Source organism: Xiphophorus couchianus, chromosome 21 (genome assembly GCF_001444195.1).
Source record: "Xiphophorus couchianus chromosome 21, X_couchianus-1.0, whole genome shotgun sequence".
Classification (NCBI taxonomy): domain Eukaryota; kingdom Metazoa; phylum Chordata; class Actinopteri; order Cyprinodontiformes; family Poeciliidae; genus Xiphophorus; species Xiphophorus couchianus.
Window position 1 is genome coordinate 13501241 of NC_040248.1, and position 16059 is coordinate 13517299.

General features: G+C 35.0%; 1 protein-coding gene across 4 annotated transcripts in view; it reads left to right on the top strand.

The window, feature by feature from the left end:
- The window catches only part of neto1l (neuropilin (NRP) and tolloid (TLL)-like 1, like), a 70218-nt gene extending 54538 nt beyond the window's left edge, over positions 1–15680 (top strand). The window contains exons 9-12 of one of the 4 annotated variants that reach the window (XM_028005728.1): positions 3737–3850; positions 6922–7552; positions 8395–8469; positions 10321–14671. In XM_028005728.1, coding sequence (XP_027861529.1) covers positions 3737–3850; positions 6922–7552; positions 8395–8455 — 806 coding nt within the window. In that variant the 3' untranslated portion in view covers positions 8456–8469; positions 10321–14671. Of the gene's footprint in view, positions 1–3736; positions 3851–6921; positions 7553–8394; positions 14672–14947 lie in introns of those variants that run through there. The other 3 variants (XM_028005729.1, XM_028005730.1, XM_028005727.1) reach the window with 3 other exon arrangements.
- Positions 15681–16059: the final 379 nt, after the last annotated feature.

Sequence of the window (16059 nt, forward strand, 5' to 3'; positions counted from 1 at the left end):
TTGTAAGAGGTGAGCAAAAACTCTTGCTGTCAGGGAGAAGTGATCACCGCTACACCAGCATGGAGCTCCACGTAGACCACACAGAATAGGAAATTGAAAACATTCATTCTATTAGAATCTGCTTCAAATTCAGTTTGTGTACTCATAAGGCAAAAATGACAATAAATGTTAAGCAAATTTTTCACAGACTTCAGACTTTGAGCAAACAACTTGAATGTCATTTTTGTTCCTATGCCACTCTATGAATTATGCCAGCTTTCATGCCCAGTGTCTGCTCAGAAAGTTGTACATGGATGAGTCTTTTGTTTAATGATCAGTGAAACACATCCAGCTGTATTCAACTGCATTTTTTTTACTTTAAAAATGTTTGCATATTGGAATCAGAAAAATATATCCATCCATCCAAAATATATTTAGTTATCACACCTACACAGCATCCTCCAATGTTATCTTTCCTTGCCTGAGGGTGCTTTGCCACATATGACGGCATCCTTTGTTTTAATGCCAGACCCACCTGTAATTTTAGTTGTTGAAACCTTCAATCTTAGTCTCTTCTTGTTCAAGTGCACAGTTCCACTTACGGTCTTGATGGTGACATTAAGATGCAAATCTCCATCTCTGAGTTGTTGTTACTTTACCTTACCGTTCAATTTTGGTTCTGTCCCCATCCCTCATCCCAGCTTGTTTATCACAGTTTTAGTTGTTTTACACTTAATTTATTGCTCTGGCTGTGGACTTGGACAAATGTGGTGACAAGTATTTTTTTGTTTGTTTTCTTTTTGTTTGTTTTTTGTCAGTGTAAGATTATGCAACTGCAATAAAAGCTAAATGTATTTTGAGGCGTGTTAAACATCGTTATGAAGGATGCCAGTAATCATGAAGGGTGCTTCATTCACGGTGCATTGAAACACCAATACCAGGCTCTTGTAATGCAAAGAGCTAGCAATTAAATAGAGATTGGCATTCACTTTTTCAGTTAAAAGATTCTCAATAAGCCGGTTTTCTACTTTGCAGCAAAAGACCATTTTTGGCTCTGCAGACACCCAAAGACTTCTTCCAGACACTCATTTAGGAGTAAATTTATGTCTCTCTGCTAGTGACTGTGAACATTTATTTGTGGGCAAAAGGGCACATTTATTACAAAATGTCCTGAAATTAATTTAGCTGAAGATAAGAGCAGACTGCGGTCTTTATGTCTGGTCTCTCCTCGAGGAGAATAGAAGAAACAGGAGGTGGCAAAACGAGATGACATGGGCTCCCTCTAGGGGCTGGTAACTAGAACAAACTGTCAGAGGTTTGGCACATAATGTAGGACGTTGCACTCTCTGACAACCAGATCAACATACATACGGAGAATTTTTGAATGAAAATTAGAGCATTCAGATACACACAGAGAGGATAGTTTGATTCAGGACATTATGGCAAAGGTCCAGGCGGGATGCGCAGGAGAATGAGAAAGAGATAAGTTGCTCTATATTTTTTTGTGTGTGTTATTACTCAATCGGGATGAGAACTGAAATAACAACAGCCATACATCACAGCGGTAACACTGTCAGAGACTCCCCAGCTCTGCCACCCTTCTGCCAAGTTCCTTCAGTGCCAGTGACACTGTTATGTGAGAGGGAGGAGAAAGAAAGAGATAAGGAGAGACAACATGAGACGGGCAGGAGAAGAAGGGGAAGGACACTTCCTCTGTAACAAACGACTAATGACCAAAGAGAGCCATCCATTATCCTTGCGTGTCAGGAGTTACTTGTGGGACATTCACTATTTAAAGACATCTTAAAACATGCCTCACATACAAATAAATGCCAGTAAAATGGGCCATGCATATTAAACAGAGTGGAGATTCCATTTTGGGCCTTGCAAAAGTCATGACAGAAATCCCACATTTTTAGCACAATATCAATTACTACAATTATTGCTGTCATTTCTACAACCTGTTTTGTAAATGTTACAACACTTCTGTGATATCTTACAATGTGGCAGGCTACATTCATTGAGATATCTTGATATAACATTAACATTTTTCTTTCTGCAGTTTCCATAGAGCTTTTAAAGTCCTGATTTCCATTAACTCTTCTCTTCTGCACATTCAGCTGGCCCACTTTCTGTTTACTGGTAGAGGCCACCAGATTTTATTTAAAGTATCCTGATATTTTAGAATCTGTAATCTATACCCTCTAACAAGGTTTGAATTTGGAAGAAAAACAGGCCCACAGCATAACAGATCCTCCACTCTACTTAATGATAAACACAAAGTGTTTTCAAAGGTTTGTTGTTGCTCCTGTCAGATCAAATTGCATAGTTTCAGTTAAAATCTTGGTAGAAATTAGAAGACTTCATCTGTTTAGGTTTGTGATGGTAGGAAAAAAAATGCATTTTTTTCCTGGCATAATTTCCAATCAACCATTTGGCATTCAGATATCATCTGTTGTTGTGTAAACTTAGTGACTCCACAACAACACTCTTTGTTGCAGTTTCTAGGAGAAGGCCTTAGAGATTTACCTCCCTTACCATCCTGCTCACTTTACATGGTGGCAAGATGAATATATTACACAGACTAAAAGCCAGGGGCTAAAAGTAATGTATGTTTGTGTCAGGTCTTATTTGGAAACAGCAAATAAGGAACTATTACATCCAATAACACTAAAAAGTAAAGTATAAACAAAAAATGCTTGCGTTCCATTGGTTTTATTGGGTTTGTTTGTTGTACCATCAATTGTGCCAAGGGTGATTTTATTATCACAATATAACGATCTTTTGGCAAGACTTTTTTTTCCCTTACTCAATAAATGTACTCAAATAAAAGGCCTACCATGTGACATTATGATACTGCAATAAATATTAATTCATTTTAAGGCTTTTTTTTTTTTGCAACTTTACTAGGGGTAGAAATAAATATTGTCAAAACTGTATGCCAACATAAACCCAAACACACATAAAGCAAGCAGCTGACAAGAGCTTTCGCTGCTCTGGTGAACAAAGTCCTTGATGAATAAGCAGCGTGGGACATAATTAAACTCTAGATACTGGTGAAAACTCCACCCATTAATAAATGATGTCTGGTTTATCAAAAAAAAAGCATGCTATAAATTATCTCAACCTTTTCATGATGTGACATTGACTTCCTTCTTTGTTATTTATGGATTAAATGAAGAAAAAATAAACTGCTGTATGTCTAAACATGTAACATAATTATGGATCATTTGCATGCTTGATACATTAAGTATTGGCCATTGTTTTTTTTCTCCAGAATTGTCAGCTAAGAGCTATGAACTGACCATTCATCTGGCATGTGCATTAGTATGATTGGTTGTGAAGAACAAGGGCACCTTGACTTTTAATTCTGAACCTCCACTTATACATTTATATGACAATGGCGTTAGCAACAGTTCCATATTGATTTCATGTCTGTTTCCTGCTGACAGATGGTTTTGCTACAAACACAGAGAGGTGAAGATATCGAAAGCTCTAGCTTAAACATGCCTCGTCAAAAGAGCTGATAATACTGATCCAAATATTTTTCCTCAAAAACATGGCACACTGCAGCTTCTCCCCATCTGTTACTTCAAATGCAACTTTGTGCTCTAGCAAATATTATTTCTTAGACTTGCTCTTATAAAATGTGAACATCTGTCTCATCAGATTTAAAGGGACAGGTCAAATGTTAATGTTTCATTAATAAATTATTGGATTTTAGTGTTTAATAACTGCTTTTTCCCCCCCTGTGCAGCTCCATGTGATGCTGAAGCCTTCTTTTGTCACAGTAACATGTGCATAAACTACACTCTGGTGTGCAATGGCATGCAGAACTGTGTCTACCCCTGGGATGAGAATCAATGCAAAGGTGAGATGCAGATGTGTAAGGAAGTCTAAGACTGGACAGATGTGTTTTCAAAGGTTCTTACAACAGGACCAGCACACAGTAACATTGCAAAAGTATTAATTGCCCTTGAACATTTTTACATTTTGTCACAAGACAAAGCAACATCTTTATTGTATTTTCTTGGCATTTTATGTTATGCCAAGAACAGATGTGGGTAGTAACTAGTTACACTTTCTTAGTTACATTTACTTAAGTCATTTTTGCCAGGAAAAAAAAAAAACTTTTAGGAGTAACTTTCCTGGGCTTACTTTTTACTTTTACTTGAGACAAATTTCTTTATACCCTACCTACTCCGAGTAACTTCACTAACTGTGGAAAAAACATGTTTTAAACCCAAAATCACACAAACATACAGTAGAAGTTAAAGGGAAACTTGTTTGTACACATGCTTCTTTGTTTGGTCAGTACCTTTTTTTACTCTTAATTGAGTAATTTTTGGATGGCTACTTTTTACTTTTACATAAGTAAAAATATGTTGAAGTAGTGCTACTCTTAAGTACAAAATACAAAAAAATTAACAAGGAAAATTCTTGCAAGGTACTGTATGTGCATTTATGTAGCATATTTTCATGTTTATTATTATTATTATTATTATTATTATTATTTTAATTTTTTTGCTTATTTATGCCAATATCTGTTCTGCTACCTTTTCTGTAGTGAAACAAAATTCCTAGTTGTCATCATGCACTGCCTATTTAAAAATCCAGATCAAACCGGACAACAGTGTTCAATAGTTGTTTGGTCTGTCTTGGCACCAATTGGACCCATTAGTTTTTAACAAGAGACATCTGTTTTCTATGACAAGGCCAAAAGAACAGGTGCAATTGATGAACTGGATGAACACAGAGGTCTTGACCCTGGCAATTAAATTAATAGTGTTTCAATAAATCACACAATGCAATTACCTAGCTTTTGGAGCTGGTAGCCTTTGTTTGCTGAAGCATTTAGCTTGAGGAAAAGCTTAGAAATTGTTGAGAGAGTTACAGAGAAAGAAGCAGCTTTTACAGAAGCTTGCTGAATACCATTATTTTTAATCTGCTTTAAAATATCTTGAATCACTTTGGCACATTTATAAAAAATAACCAACTTTTACAATGTTGGTATTGGTTGTTCTTGCTTGAATGGCCTCTTTTTTCTGCACTCCAACAACCTTCTAAGGCCTCCCAAATGGCAGAAAAACTGCGAAAATATGTTTGTGTTTTTAAAAAATATATATAAAGACTTACGAAAATTGATCTGTGTTTAACAGAATCTCTGTAGAGTGTAGAATATCCCGGTTCTGGTTTTAAGAAATCAGTGAAATTGGCCTTTAGTTACATGCTTAGTAAGAAGTTGTAAACCACATATAGGAACTATTTCCAGCAACAGTATGGCATCATATTTCCCTAGTATTTACTCTGGGGCATTCTCTGTTGACAAAGGCTTACAAATAAGCATGTCAAGTGCTTGGGGTGTTAGGCAATGTGCCTCTTTACCAATTAAAAAGAATAAACCTAATTATTCATATTAACATGAAAAATCTGAAACAATGCTGTATTATCAAAGCCTTTTTTTCACACATATTATGATAGAAGGGAAAGGGCAGACTGATAATACTTTAAAATGCTGCAGCAAAGTCATTTTAACTCCTCCAATCTGTCAGCCTTCTCATCCTTTGCACACATTGTCACCACAGCTTCAATTGTTCACTAAGAGTTGTCACTTTTATTTGACAACTATGGTCCTCAGGTTTAAAAAGTAGCAATTCAGTATATATGCATTTTTGTTTTCATACACCGAAAAGATGAACAGAAAGCCTCGTTTATAGACTGCATAGTTTGCGTCTGAATTATGCAAAACAAAACAAGAAAGAAGCTCTGTGGGATTTCCGGTCATCGTGCCAGCGTTTTTCTCCTGTGGTAATGCATTACGTCCACAATTTTTTGAATTACTGTGAAAATGTCAAGATTTATTCCTTTCCCTTTAACTCCTTTGAATGTAACCCATTAGTGTCACTGAAGCTCTGTGCACTGTGCTATGATTTCATCCAGCATTTAAATGTCAGTGATCAGAGTACAGATTGGTGTTATATGCACTGTTTGTTGGAATTAGTCTTTACTAATACTCATGCCATTAACAAAAACAATGGATGTATTTTTAAAGTGACATTTTTATTCAGTTGTGTGAGGCATCCAAAAGGAAGTGGCCTCCTCTTTAATTATTACATGAGTTTATTTTCCTAATTTTTGCTCTTTATTTGCCTGATTTTTCTGCTTGCTTTCTGCTGGAGAATGTCAGAACATTTTTTCAATCGATAATTTGTACACCTTGAGCTTAACACATATTGCGTTACAGAGAAGAAAAATGGGAGATAAAGGCAAAACAAATAACATAATAGAAAAAAAATAACTAATCTACCAAAGGCAAAGAATGGAAAAAGAGAGGTAGAGATATGTGTAGTTAATAGAGCTGATGTTGGTTTGAAGTACTGAAAAAATACATGATGATGAAGAAGAGATGGTAATGGTAAACAGGAATAAATCAAGAATAGAGTGGTAAAGACAACTAATGAAAATAGTCTACTATTAGGAGTTTATTTGACTTTTTATACTCCTTCACTTCCAAATGTTTAACAAAGACTCAATTGCAGAATTTATGAGTCACGCTTAAAAGTCAGGATTGTTACAGGTACCAACTAACCTAAATTAACTCTACCGTTTCCACTAAAAAAAGAGGCATTAATGCTTGATGCTTGATGATATGTGCAAAAAAGCGAGGTGCAACTTCTTTTTGGAACATCTGAGTTTATATTAATGAGGGTAAATACTCAATCCCATTTGGTATTTTTGAGCCTGTGTGACATAATGAATTGCCACATATACCTACCTGAAGTAAACATTGGTAAAGTGTGACCAGATAATTAACTATTTTATCTAATGACCTAACACTCAATGTTTTGTCTTCACTCTGCTATTACTGAGAAAATAATATTCGTATTTATCATGAGATTCTTCTTTTTTCATATAGGTTTTTATGTGTTTCTACCATTGCAGAAAAAACTAATACCAAATTCCTGGACAATCTGAATTCCACAAATGGGGCCATAATTGGTGTGACTTGCTGCATCGTCTTCATCCTCCTCATTGTCTCGGTAATTGTTCAGATAAAGCAGCCGCGTAAAAAGTACATCTTGCGACGAGAAGACTTCGACCCCACCATGTTTCAGGAGGTCTTCGAGCCCCCTCACTATGAGCTATGTACTTTACGGAGTGCTGCCACACCCACAGCAGCCTCTGCAGATTTGGTTGACTTGGCGGAGGACTTCGAGAACTACCATGCCCTCCGCCAGGCCTCCTCCCGCTGCATCCATGACCACCACTGTGGCTCCCCCTCCTGCCCTGGATCCGCGCACATATCGCAGCTATCGCTGAGTGGGCGAGGGAGCCGGAGTAACTTAAGTGCCCGTGACTCAGGGGCCGCAGCAGCTCTGCTCGCAGACCTTCCACAGCCGCCCATGTCTGTGCGGCCGCTGCTGCCAGCCACAGGGAACCGCAGGAGCATCTTAGTCATGAAGCACAGCTACTCGCAAGAGGCGGCAGACAATGGGTGCGACCTGGACGATGACCTGGAAGAAGTTCCCACGACGAGCCACCGACTGTCGCGCCACGAAAAGGCAGTACAGCGGTCAGTATCCATAGATTTCTGATGAGGAAGGAACAGCTGCACCATAGTTAATGAAAAAGTTTGAAATGTGCAACAAATATTCACCTCTGTTTTTTTCGTTGTTGTTTTATTTGAGCATTGTTCTTAGTCTTCCTTTTTTTGTTTATTTACCATTTTACCTTTCACTTTTCAGTTCACCCTTTTTACTCATCTGTTTTCTGCCATCCCAAATTCTAACAAAGGGCTAAATACAGTATGTCTCATCTCGCATGCTCATCCTCAAACTTGTAACACATCCCAGTTAGCTTTCTATAATTGTTCATATGTATTTGACAGCCATATTTAATCCAACCTGTTCTTTGAGATTTGTCATTTTATTGTCATTGATGCCATTTGTTTAGTATCTAATCTGACAATAATCAAAAGGGCTTAAATTGGTGCCTTGTTGAAATTCCATATATTTTTTACAATAATGCAAATTACAAAATATGCATTTGATTCCAAACTGTGATAAGGAAAATATGTTCTCTTGACATTAGCATCTATTTTATTAACAAAAATAAATATGTTGTAATTGCATCTAGACGGATTGAAAACTGCTGTGTGTTTACAAAAATACTGTATGAAGGAATCATAGATCATTTAAGAAACTTTATATGAACTTTGCATGCACTTTCTATGTACTCATTCCAGGATATTCCTGATTGTGCTATAATGATTAACTACAGTTGTGCATGCAAGGCTCCTTAAGCCCGTCAAATGACAAATTAAGTTTATTACATTTACAGTGTGTAGCACATAATGCATTCTAACCTCTATGCAAAATGAGTTTGATATTAAATGAAAGAGACATAACATTTCAGGTTCTGCCTCATTGGCTCTTTGAGCAAACATGAATCAGAGTACAACACAACTAGGGTCTAGGAGACAATCCCAAGGTAAGCACGCTTATCTAACACTCGACACCTTTTTTGTTGTGTAATTGACATCTCCCCCTGTCAGTATATACTTTTGTCTAATTTTTTATTTTTCCTTTTCTGTGACTTTTGCATGGGCTTTTTGTTATTTTTACCAGTTCAGTTTTGTATGTATTTTTTTTAATTTTTACTGTTTATCAAGATGGTCTTCCTGTTTGTAGCCATCTTGCTTTTAAAGTGAGTATGTTCATCATTAAAAAGCCTTTTCTCTAATAACCACTTTCACATGTATTGCCATGGACTTCTAGATATATATTTTTTAATTAATACCACTTAATATGTTATAACTCGTATTATTTCTCCAAGCAGAAGCACAGATCATTCCTTGCCAACTTACATGAGCTTCCTAGTTTGCACTCTCCTCATTGGTAGATTGAAGACTTCTGGCATCATAGAGAAGACAAACTCTTATATTTTTCTCAAATTAAAAAAACATTAATCTTTGTATTTTTTGTTACTATCGTTTACAAATTTTTAGTGTAACCAAATGCAACTTAAACTTGGATTATGATCATGAGAATTATCTCTGCCAATGACAAACAGCTTATTCTATTATTGGCTTGTTTGGTTTAATTTTTTGGATTGCAAGAATGACGTTTGACTACCAAGAGTAGCAATATAACAATTTTGTCATTTAGCAGACACATTCTGTAGTGAGTTTGGGTTGTTGAAAAACAGTACACAAGCCCAACAGTCTGTCATCTCCTCTCTGTGCTGCTCACCAGCTTGGTCACACACGACTCTGGGGTGTCATTCATTCTTCAATCACCATTTGTCACAGGTCAGCCACCGTGCTTGTGCTGGTCATTGTGTCATGAACAGCACACCCAAGCTGATCCCACAAGTATTCAATAAGATAGAGGTCAGGAACAGCAGTTTTCACCAAATTCTCTCTTTGATAAACCCTGTTTTGTGGCAACATTGGATTGTCACTGGTGGCACTGTCTCACCTCAAATGGCATCAGATTTTAATGCCAATACACATGGTTATAACACATAAAAGGTCATCTGGATGCAATGTTTTGGTCAAAAAAATTATTAAATAAGTAAAAAATTGAAATAGTGGGTTCTAAGTTAATCAAATTATGTGTTTATGGATAAGTAAAATGAGTGTAAACATTAATTTTGAACAAATTTAGAACAAATTACAACGTAATATTTTATTTTTAGACAGTCTGAAAAGTTTTCACTGACATTTCTTCTTCAGAGCTATCAGTGGTCTGAGATGGGAAAGTTTAAGTTGGTAAGGAATGACCCATGGAAAAAGAAAAACATTCATATAGTCAGTATAAGAAACCTAATCTGCTATGATCGAAGCACAGGAATTAAAACCAAACACAGTTCTAGATTTTTAAGTCAAAGAACAATTTTACACTTAATTAATAAAGCTCACTGAGATCCCCTATGCCATTAGTTACACCTACATGGGGATCCTCTTATAGAATTGCATGACATATCAGTTCTTTTTATTATGCTTGTGTGTAACATTTTATGTGCAAATGCTCCATCACATTGCTTGCATGAAGTTGCAAAAACCCCAATGTGGCACAAGAAATTGTAAGCACCCAGTAGTAATATACAGAACTGTTGAGTTATTTTTTAATCTGACTGATAGTTTGATTTAGTCAAAACTGTTTGATGAAGTAAAACATGATTGTGCTCTAAAGGGCCTCAGCTTCATGTGTGCATATAATGAAGTCGTTCCAATAATTACTACTCATTGTTATGTTTCTTATTGTGAGAAATGTGCTGTCTTAATGTGTTTGTGTCTGCTTATGCTGTACTTTATGTTGCATTGTCTCCATCATGTAGACTTCTTGAGAATAGTGCTATCCTGGAACAGTACGAACGGGCGTCACTGACACATGACAAAGCGGAGCAGAGATTTACACCAGCATGATGCTGATGATGATGAGGGGACACTTTAATGAAATGGATACTGGAGGTGTATTCATGGGCAAAGATTACAAAGGACTAGATGGAAATACTCTAGCCACAATGTTGTGAAGGACGGATATCTGAAAAACAGTCATCTGTGCTGCTGATGCAGTTTTGTGACTTTTATAGAAGGAACACAGTTCAAGGACCTCTGTTTGGGCTGCGAAACATCTGCGTTTCAACATAAATTCCTTCTGACCACAAAAGAAGTTTGTTTGAACATATCTAAGTTCATTTTTCAGCATGTCTTTTTTTCAGTCAATGGCATACATGTTATGATTTTCACAACAAATTATACAAGCTTGCAATTGGTCTATTCTCTTTGAATTTAGCTCTATGTATTACTAAACTATTTTTTTATTTTGGGTTTATGAAAGCTCGGTTTTATGTTGGATAACAATCTAAGGTAGAGGTGTGTGGGTTGTGCATGCTCTTTTATTTTCCATTAGACCATTAACATACTAACATTAAAGTTGAAAAGAGAAACACTTAGTCATACACCATATGAGCTTCAGATGCTATTTAAATAGCATTCACAAATGAGTCAAATACATTGCATGGTGTGTGGGTAAATCACTACACGGCGTTCTTCAATCATATTTTCACAATCTAATTTGAGTTTGACGTTGCTGTCTTTTGATATGTTGACTAACTTTTTGACTTAAACTTTCACTTTAAAATGAGCCTTTTTGACAAATATTTAAGTCTGACTGACTTCTCTTCTACTGAAGCTCAATATCTTTGTATAAAAACAGACTTTTATAATAGGAAAAAATGAAGTGTTATACATTGTTCAACTTATCTGTCAGGGCTTATTTTGCTGATGCTTTTTAAAATAAATGCAATGCTTATTCTTTTCTTTGATTCATTAGATGTCAATCAGTTCCTTCATGTGTCCATTAAGCGTGTCCTCAGATTGTTGAACAAACCATTAATATCTCAAAATCCCAGACTTTTTATTAATACCTGTAACAGATTTAGTTGTGACATAATTCTTTAATATTGTGTGTTTCTTCTGATTGAAAGTAAGGTTAACATTTTGAGGGGGCCCAGCCAGAATGTGTTACAGAATCTGGCCATTTATGGAGGGAGCTAAAGATTACAGTGATATCAAACACTTGGATCTCATCGCCAAATGTAAACTATATAAATATTAGTCAAAACTTTATTCTGTTTCATATTATGTTACCTATTTGGGTGTATCTAAACTTATGCACAACTAAAACGGTAAAGAGGAAAACTTTGTAAAAACATAAATTCTCAAATAATGCATCTTTGTTTTGCTTAGTGCCTCCTAGAGAGATGGAGTGTGTCAAATTTATTCTGTCACTGTTCTTGGAAAATCATAATCTTATCTTCCATTGATATATGAATCTTTTCTTTTTCTATGTTTATTGGTTAATTAGAAAATACTGTATGTTCAAATCACTTGTGTGTTAACTACTTCATATCAAACTGACAAAATCGTGATCAGTGAAGACGAAGAATTTGGATAGATTAGCTTGTATAAGGTTAAGGTTATTTAATTTAAGTGTTATTTTATTGCAGTAATATTTTTGAATAGCATTTGCATTTATTCCAATGCCAATGACATTAAATTGCAATGTACATGCAATTTAATGAATGTGCATTCCATGGTATTTTTTTAAATGCCTAAGAAAATTATTTCAGCATGGCTCTGCTAGGGATTAAATTATATATAATACAGCATAAGATGCATAGAAAATTGATGCTTGATCATAATTTATTTAAAACTAAGTATCTTTGTAAGCCACTGAACCACAATGCAGCTACTCAAGTTTCATAGAAATATACATGTTTACATAGCAAACATGAAAATAGCATATTGGGTGATATTGACAATTTCTGCTTCTTGGCTTTTTTAAAACAACAAATAAGAATTTATCTATTATTTACCTAATTTTAAAAATGATCTGAAGCCCAGAACATTTTTGTAATCATAGTGTTTATGTTTTTTTCTGGTATGTATACATTTATTGCTGAAATGGGGTGTACTTCCATTATCACATGTCTACAAAAAAGAACAGTATAGCTATCCAAATAGCTGGTATAGTTTTGTAAGAAAAAAACTAACAGATAAAAATGGTTTGTGTTTACAATCATGAGGATTATCATAATGATTACACATCCATTAATCATAATTATATCCTGGTCATCATTATAAAATCAACGTTACACATTGAGCTTTAACAGTCAGTCGTTGGTGTTTAATTGAGTCACAGTCCAGTATGGAATAAAAAATATTAGTCTGTTTAGCTGCAGCAGTTGTTTTTAGATGGCTCCATTAATAAAATAAAATGACTTATTTTAAGGTAATTCTTTCTAAAAACCAAAATATTTTCACTTTTGCCAAATTTGTGAACACTGTTGACTTAAAACTATTTTGTAGGACATAACACGGCTTTGCTCTTAGGCTGAAGTAATAAATTTGACTCCGGTCTTTCCAAACCATGAATCTTTTTTTTTCTGTTGTTTTCCATCTATTCTGTCATTAATTTGAATGGATTTGTGTGCTTTCATTTTTTGTCATTTGGCATGACTTAATCTTTCTTAAACAAAGTACTATGGTTTGCTGCCCCGACATTCACCTAAATGGTTTTGGACCACAAAACTCAATTTCAAGAGGTTTCAGATATAAAGAGAAAACTCTACCGTTTGCCCGACATCAGAGCTGTAAGATTAAGGCTGCCCTAGCATGAATGATGCATTAGAGTAACTGTTTTACACTTCAAATTTCCCAAACCTCACAGTCCCACTCACACACAAGCACACATGCAAACACACGCCCACATTTCCCCAACAAGCACCATTTTGCTAAAAGCAGTCTAATTTATTATAACAGACATGAGTTAATGATTAACTATACAGATAAAGATCTCTCAAATATTTTTCTCCCGGTTTAATGACTTATTACATTTTAAGATTTACATAATCATATTCCTGTCTAGATAACTAGACAAGATTTAACACTTATTTACTGTTTAGTTTAAACAGTAAATCATGTTGCCATTCGGTGTTAAACTAAACATTCACACTAAATGAGCGTTAAACTAAACCCAATTAGTTTTACACCGAATGGCAACATGCAAATGAGATTAGATTTAGCATACTGTTGTGCAACAGGAATTGTATCAATGTTTTATGTAATTATGTAAACCCTATTTATTCACTATTAATAAAATTATTAGTAGAGTTTAATTTTGGGGTTTGTTTTTTTTTTTTTTAGGAAAAAGAAAATCCGGGCACCATTTCACAGACTCGTTAACCAAACTCGTCAGTCTGACGAGTTGTGAATTGAACCCCACTGAACAGATAATACTTCACACATTTACCTGAATACACAACAACTTATTTTAAAAGCTTCTGAATTTAGAAACCGAATTAGATTCCCCTTACAGTCAAAACATTCAGCCAACAACTCCCATATCGGACTACTAATTATGCAATCTACTGCTCTACAGACAATGAACAATCAAGAATCAAATCGACTAACTAATGAACTATAATTAAGGGATGGAATACTGAAATATACTTCAAGACTAATGAGCTAATTAAGAATATATGTGAGCAAAACATGTGAGGGAAAACGAGGAGAAAGAAAATGGGGAGGTGAAGATGTCAAGCGTCACGGCAAGGAAACCACTTGCGCAAAAAGCAATAAATCTTAAACGTTTGGCCTCGCATAGCCTTTAGAGCTACACAAAAGGCACAAAACACGTGTGTGTCACTTAGGAGGATTTTTCCACTGCCAATTTTGTGATGAGTTTATTACGGAAGAGGATTAGGGCCACTGGAAAAAAAAAATAAAACAGTTCTGACTTCAATCTCAGGATTCTGAGAAAAATTCTGAGAATATATATATATATATATTATGTATATATATATATATTTTATATATTTTAAATATGATAATTTGTTATGATGAGTTGGTCACATTTTTGGTAGTGATAAGTGCAAAAACTAAAACAGACAGACATAACTCTAACATTCAGTCCACACCATTTTGTGTATATTTTTTTCGTAAAGTTTTGTCTAAATGTGTGGTTTTCTTTTCACTGTAACCACTATCAACACTATTTACTTTTATTGTTATTAGTGTGATGTACTTCATGCATGATTACATTTGTGCTCTTTTCATTACATAAACACAGGGTCATACACACTCTGACAAGTACCAATAAAATACTTTGTTTCTGTTCATAAATTGTAGACTTTTTCTGTTGTTTCTTAGTTCATAATCCAACATCTAAGGAAAATTCAAAAAGTATCTAGCACAGCTTGCACAATCGCTATGCAACAGATGCTCAAATGTACCCACAAACATAAATGCAAACCCATCTGCCAGTTCTAAGGTGGAAGTGCTACAATCTCTAATTGAACAAATCTGAAATGGCTCAATCCGAGGCAGGCCAGGCAGCAGGTTGGAACGGAACAGGGCCTGGAGCAGATTTTCAGTAATAGTGTCTTTATTTCTCTGCAGATACATCAGACAGATGCATCATTCCACTGCATCTTGCCAAGTTTGACATCATTTGGAGCTAAAGTTTCTCCCCTGTGTGCATCCTCAGTGATGAACTGTTACCCTAAGTAACTTTACTGCTGTAGAGTGTTGTGATCAGAATATATTTTTTAAGTTACTGATAAAGTTTTTTCTTCCGTCTTCTTCTTTGCCTTGGATGATAAAAGGTGCATTTCCCCCTTCCTGTGCAGTTCTACATCAGGTTGGGCTTGATGAGCAATGGAGCAACTTATTTCTGATAGAAGACAGACTTTTATTTTAAGTAAAGTACCTTTAATGTAAAATTGCTCTTAGGTGAAAAAAGGACAGGATCAGGTTAATAAAAACATTTTCACATACACATACAAAACATACAGACCATTGCATATTTTCAATTTTGATGTCATGGTTTTGCAGTTGAGAATCAGATTCCTTTTATATAAACACAAATGACAGGTCAGAATATGTGAAATAAAACCATGGTAGACTTACAAATTAATCTGCTGATCTTTAAACATTTGTTTAATAACACTTCAATCGCACTGTACTTTTTTTTTTTTTCTGTCATACTTATTTCAAGTTTAACACTTGTTTTTGTTGGGGTTTTTTTTTTCTTTACCTAATTTAGCTTGTATTTGATAACAACTTAAGAAAATGCTGGACTGAATTGTTTTCAATAAACTAATGCTTTCTGATTTAATTTTTGTGACTCTTTTTTTTTTTTCCACAGAAGTTATGTTACTTCTACATTCTAATGAGCAGACCACATTAGCAGAATCTTGGAGAGTCAAAGGAAAATACGAACAGGGACACATCTTAAACTATGCAGACTTATGGAAAATCAAATCAGAGAGTACAAAATCTCAAAATATTTCATTTCAATAACGGAATAGTTTGGGTGTCAAATCTTATTTATGAAACTTCTTAGTTCCTTTGCTAATTTTGGATTATTTTTCTTCAAAAACCTGTTTTCAAGCAGAAATAGAATAAGATAATATGTTTTTTCTTAAGCTATGTCTATATTTTAGCTGTTGGGAACACAGTGGATCATGTTATTTCAACCTATCCCCAGCTTTCTCATCTTTCACATAATG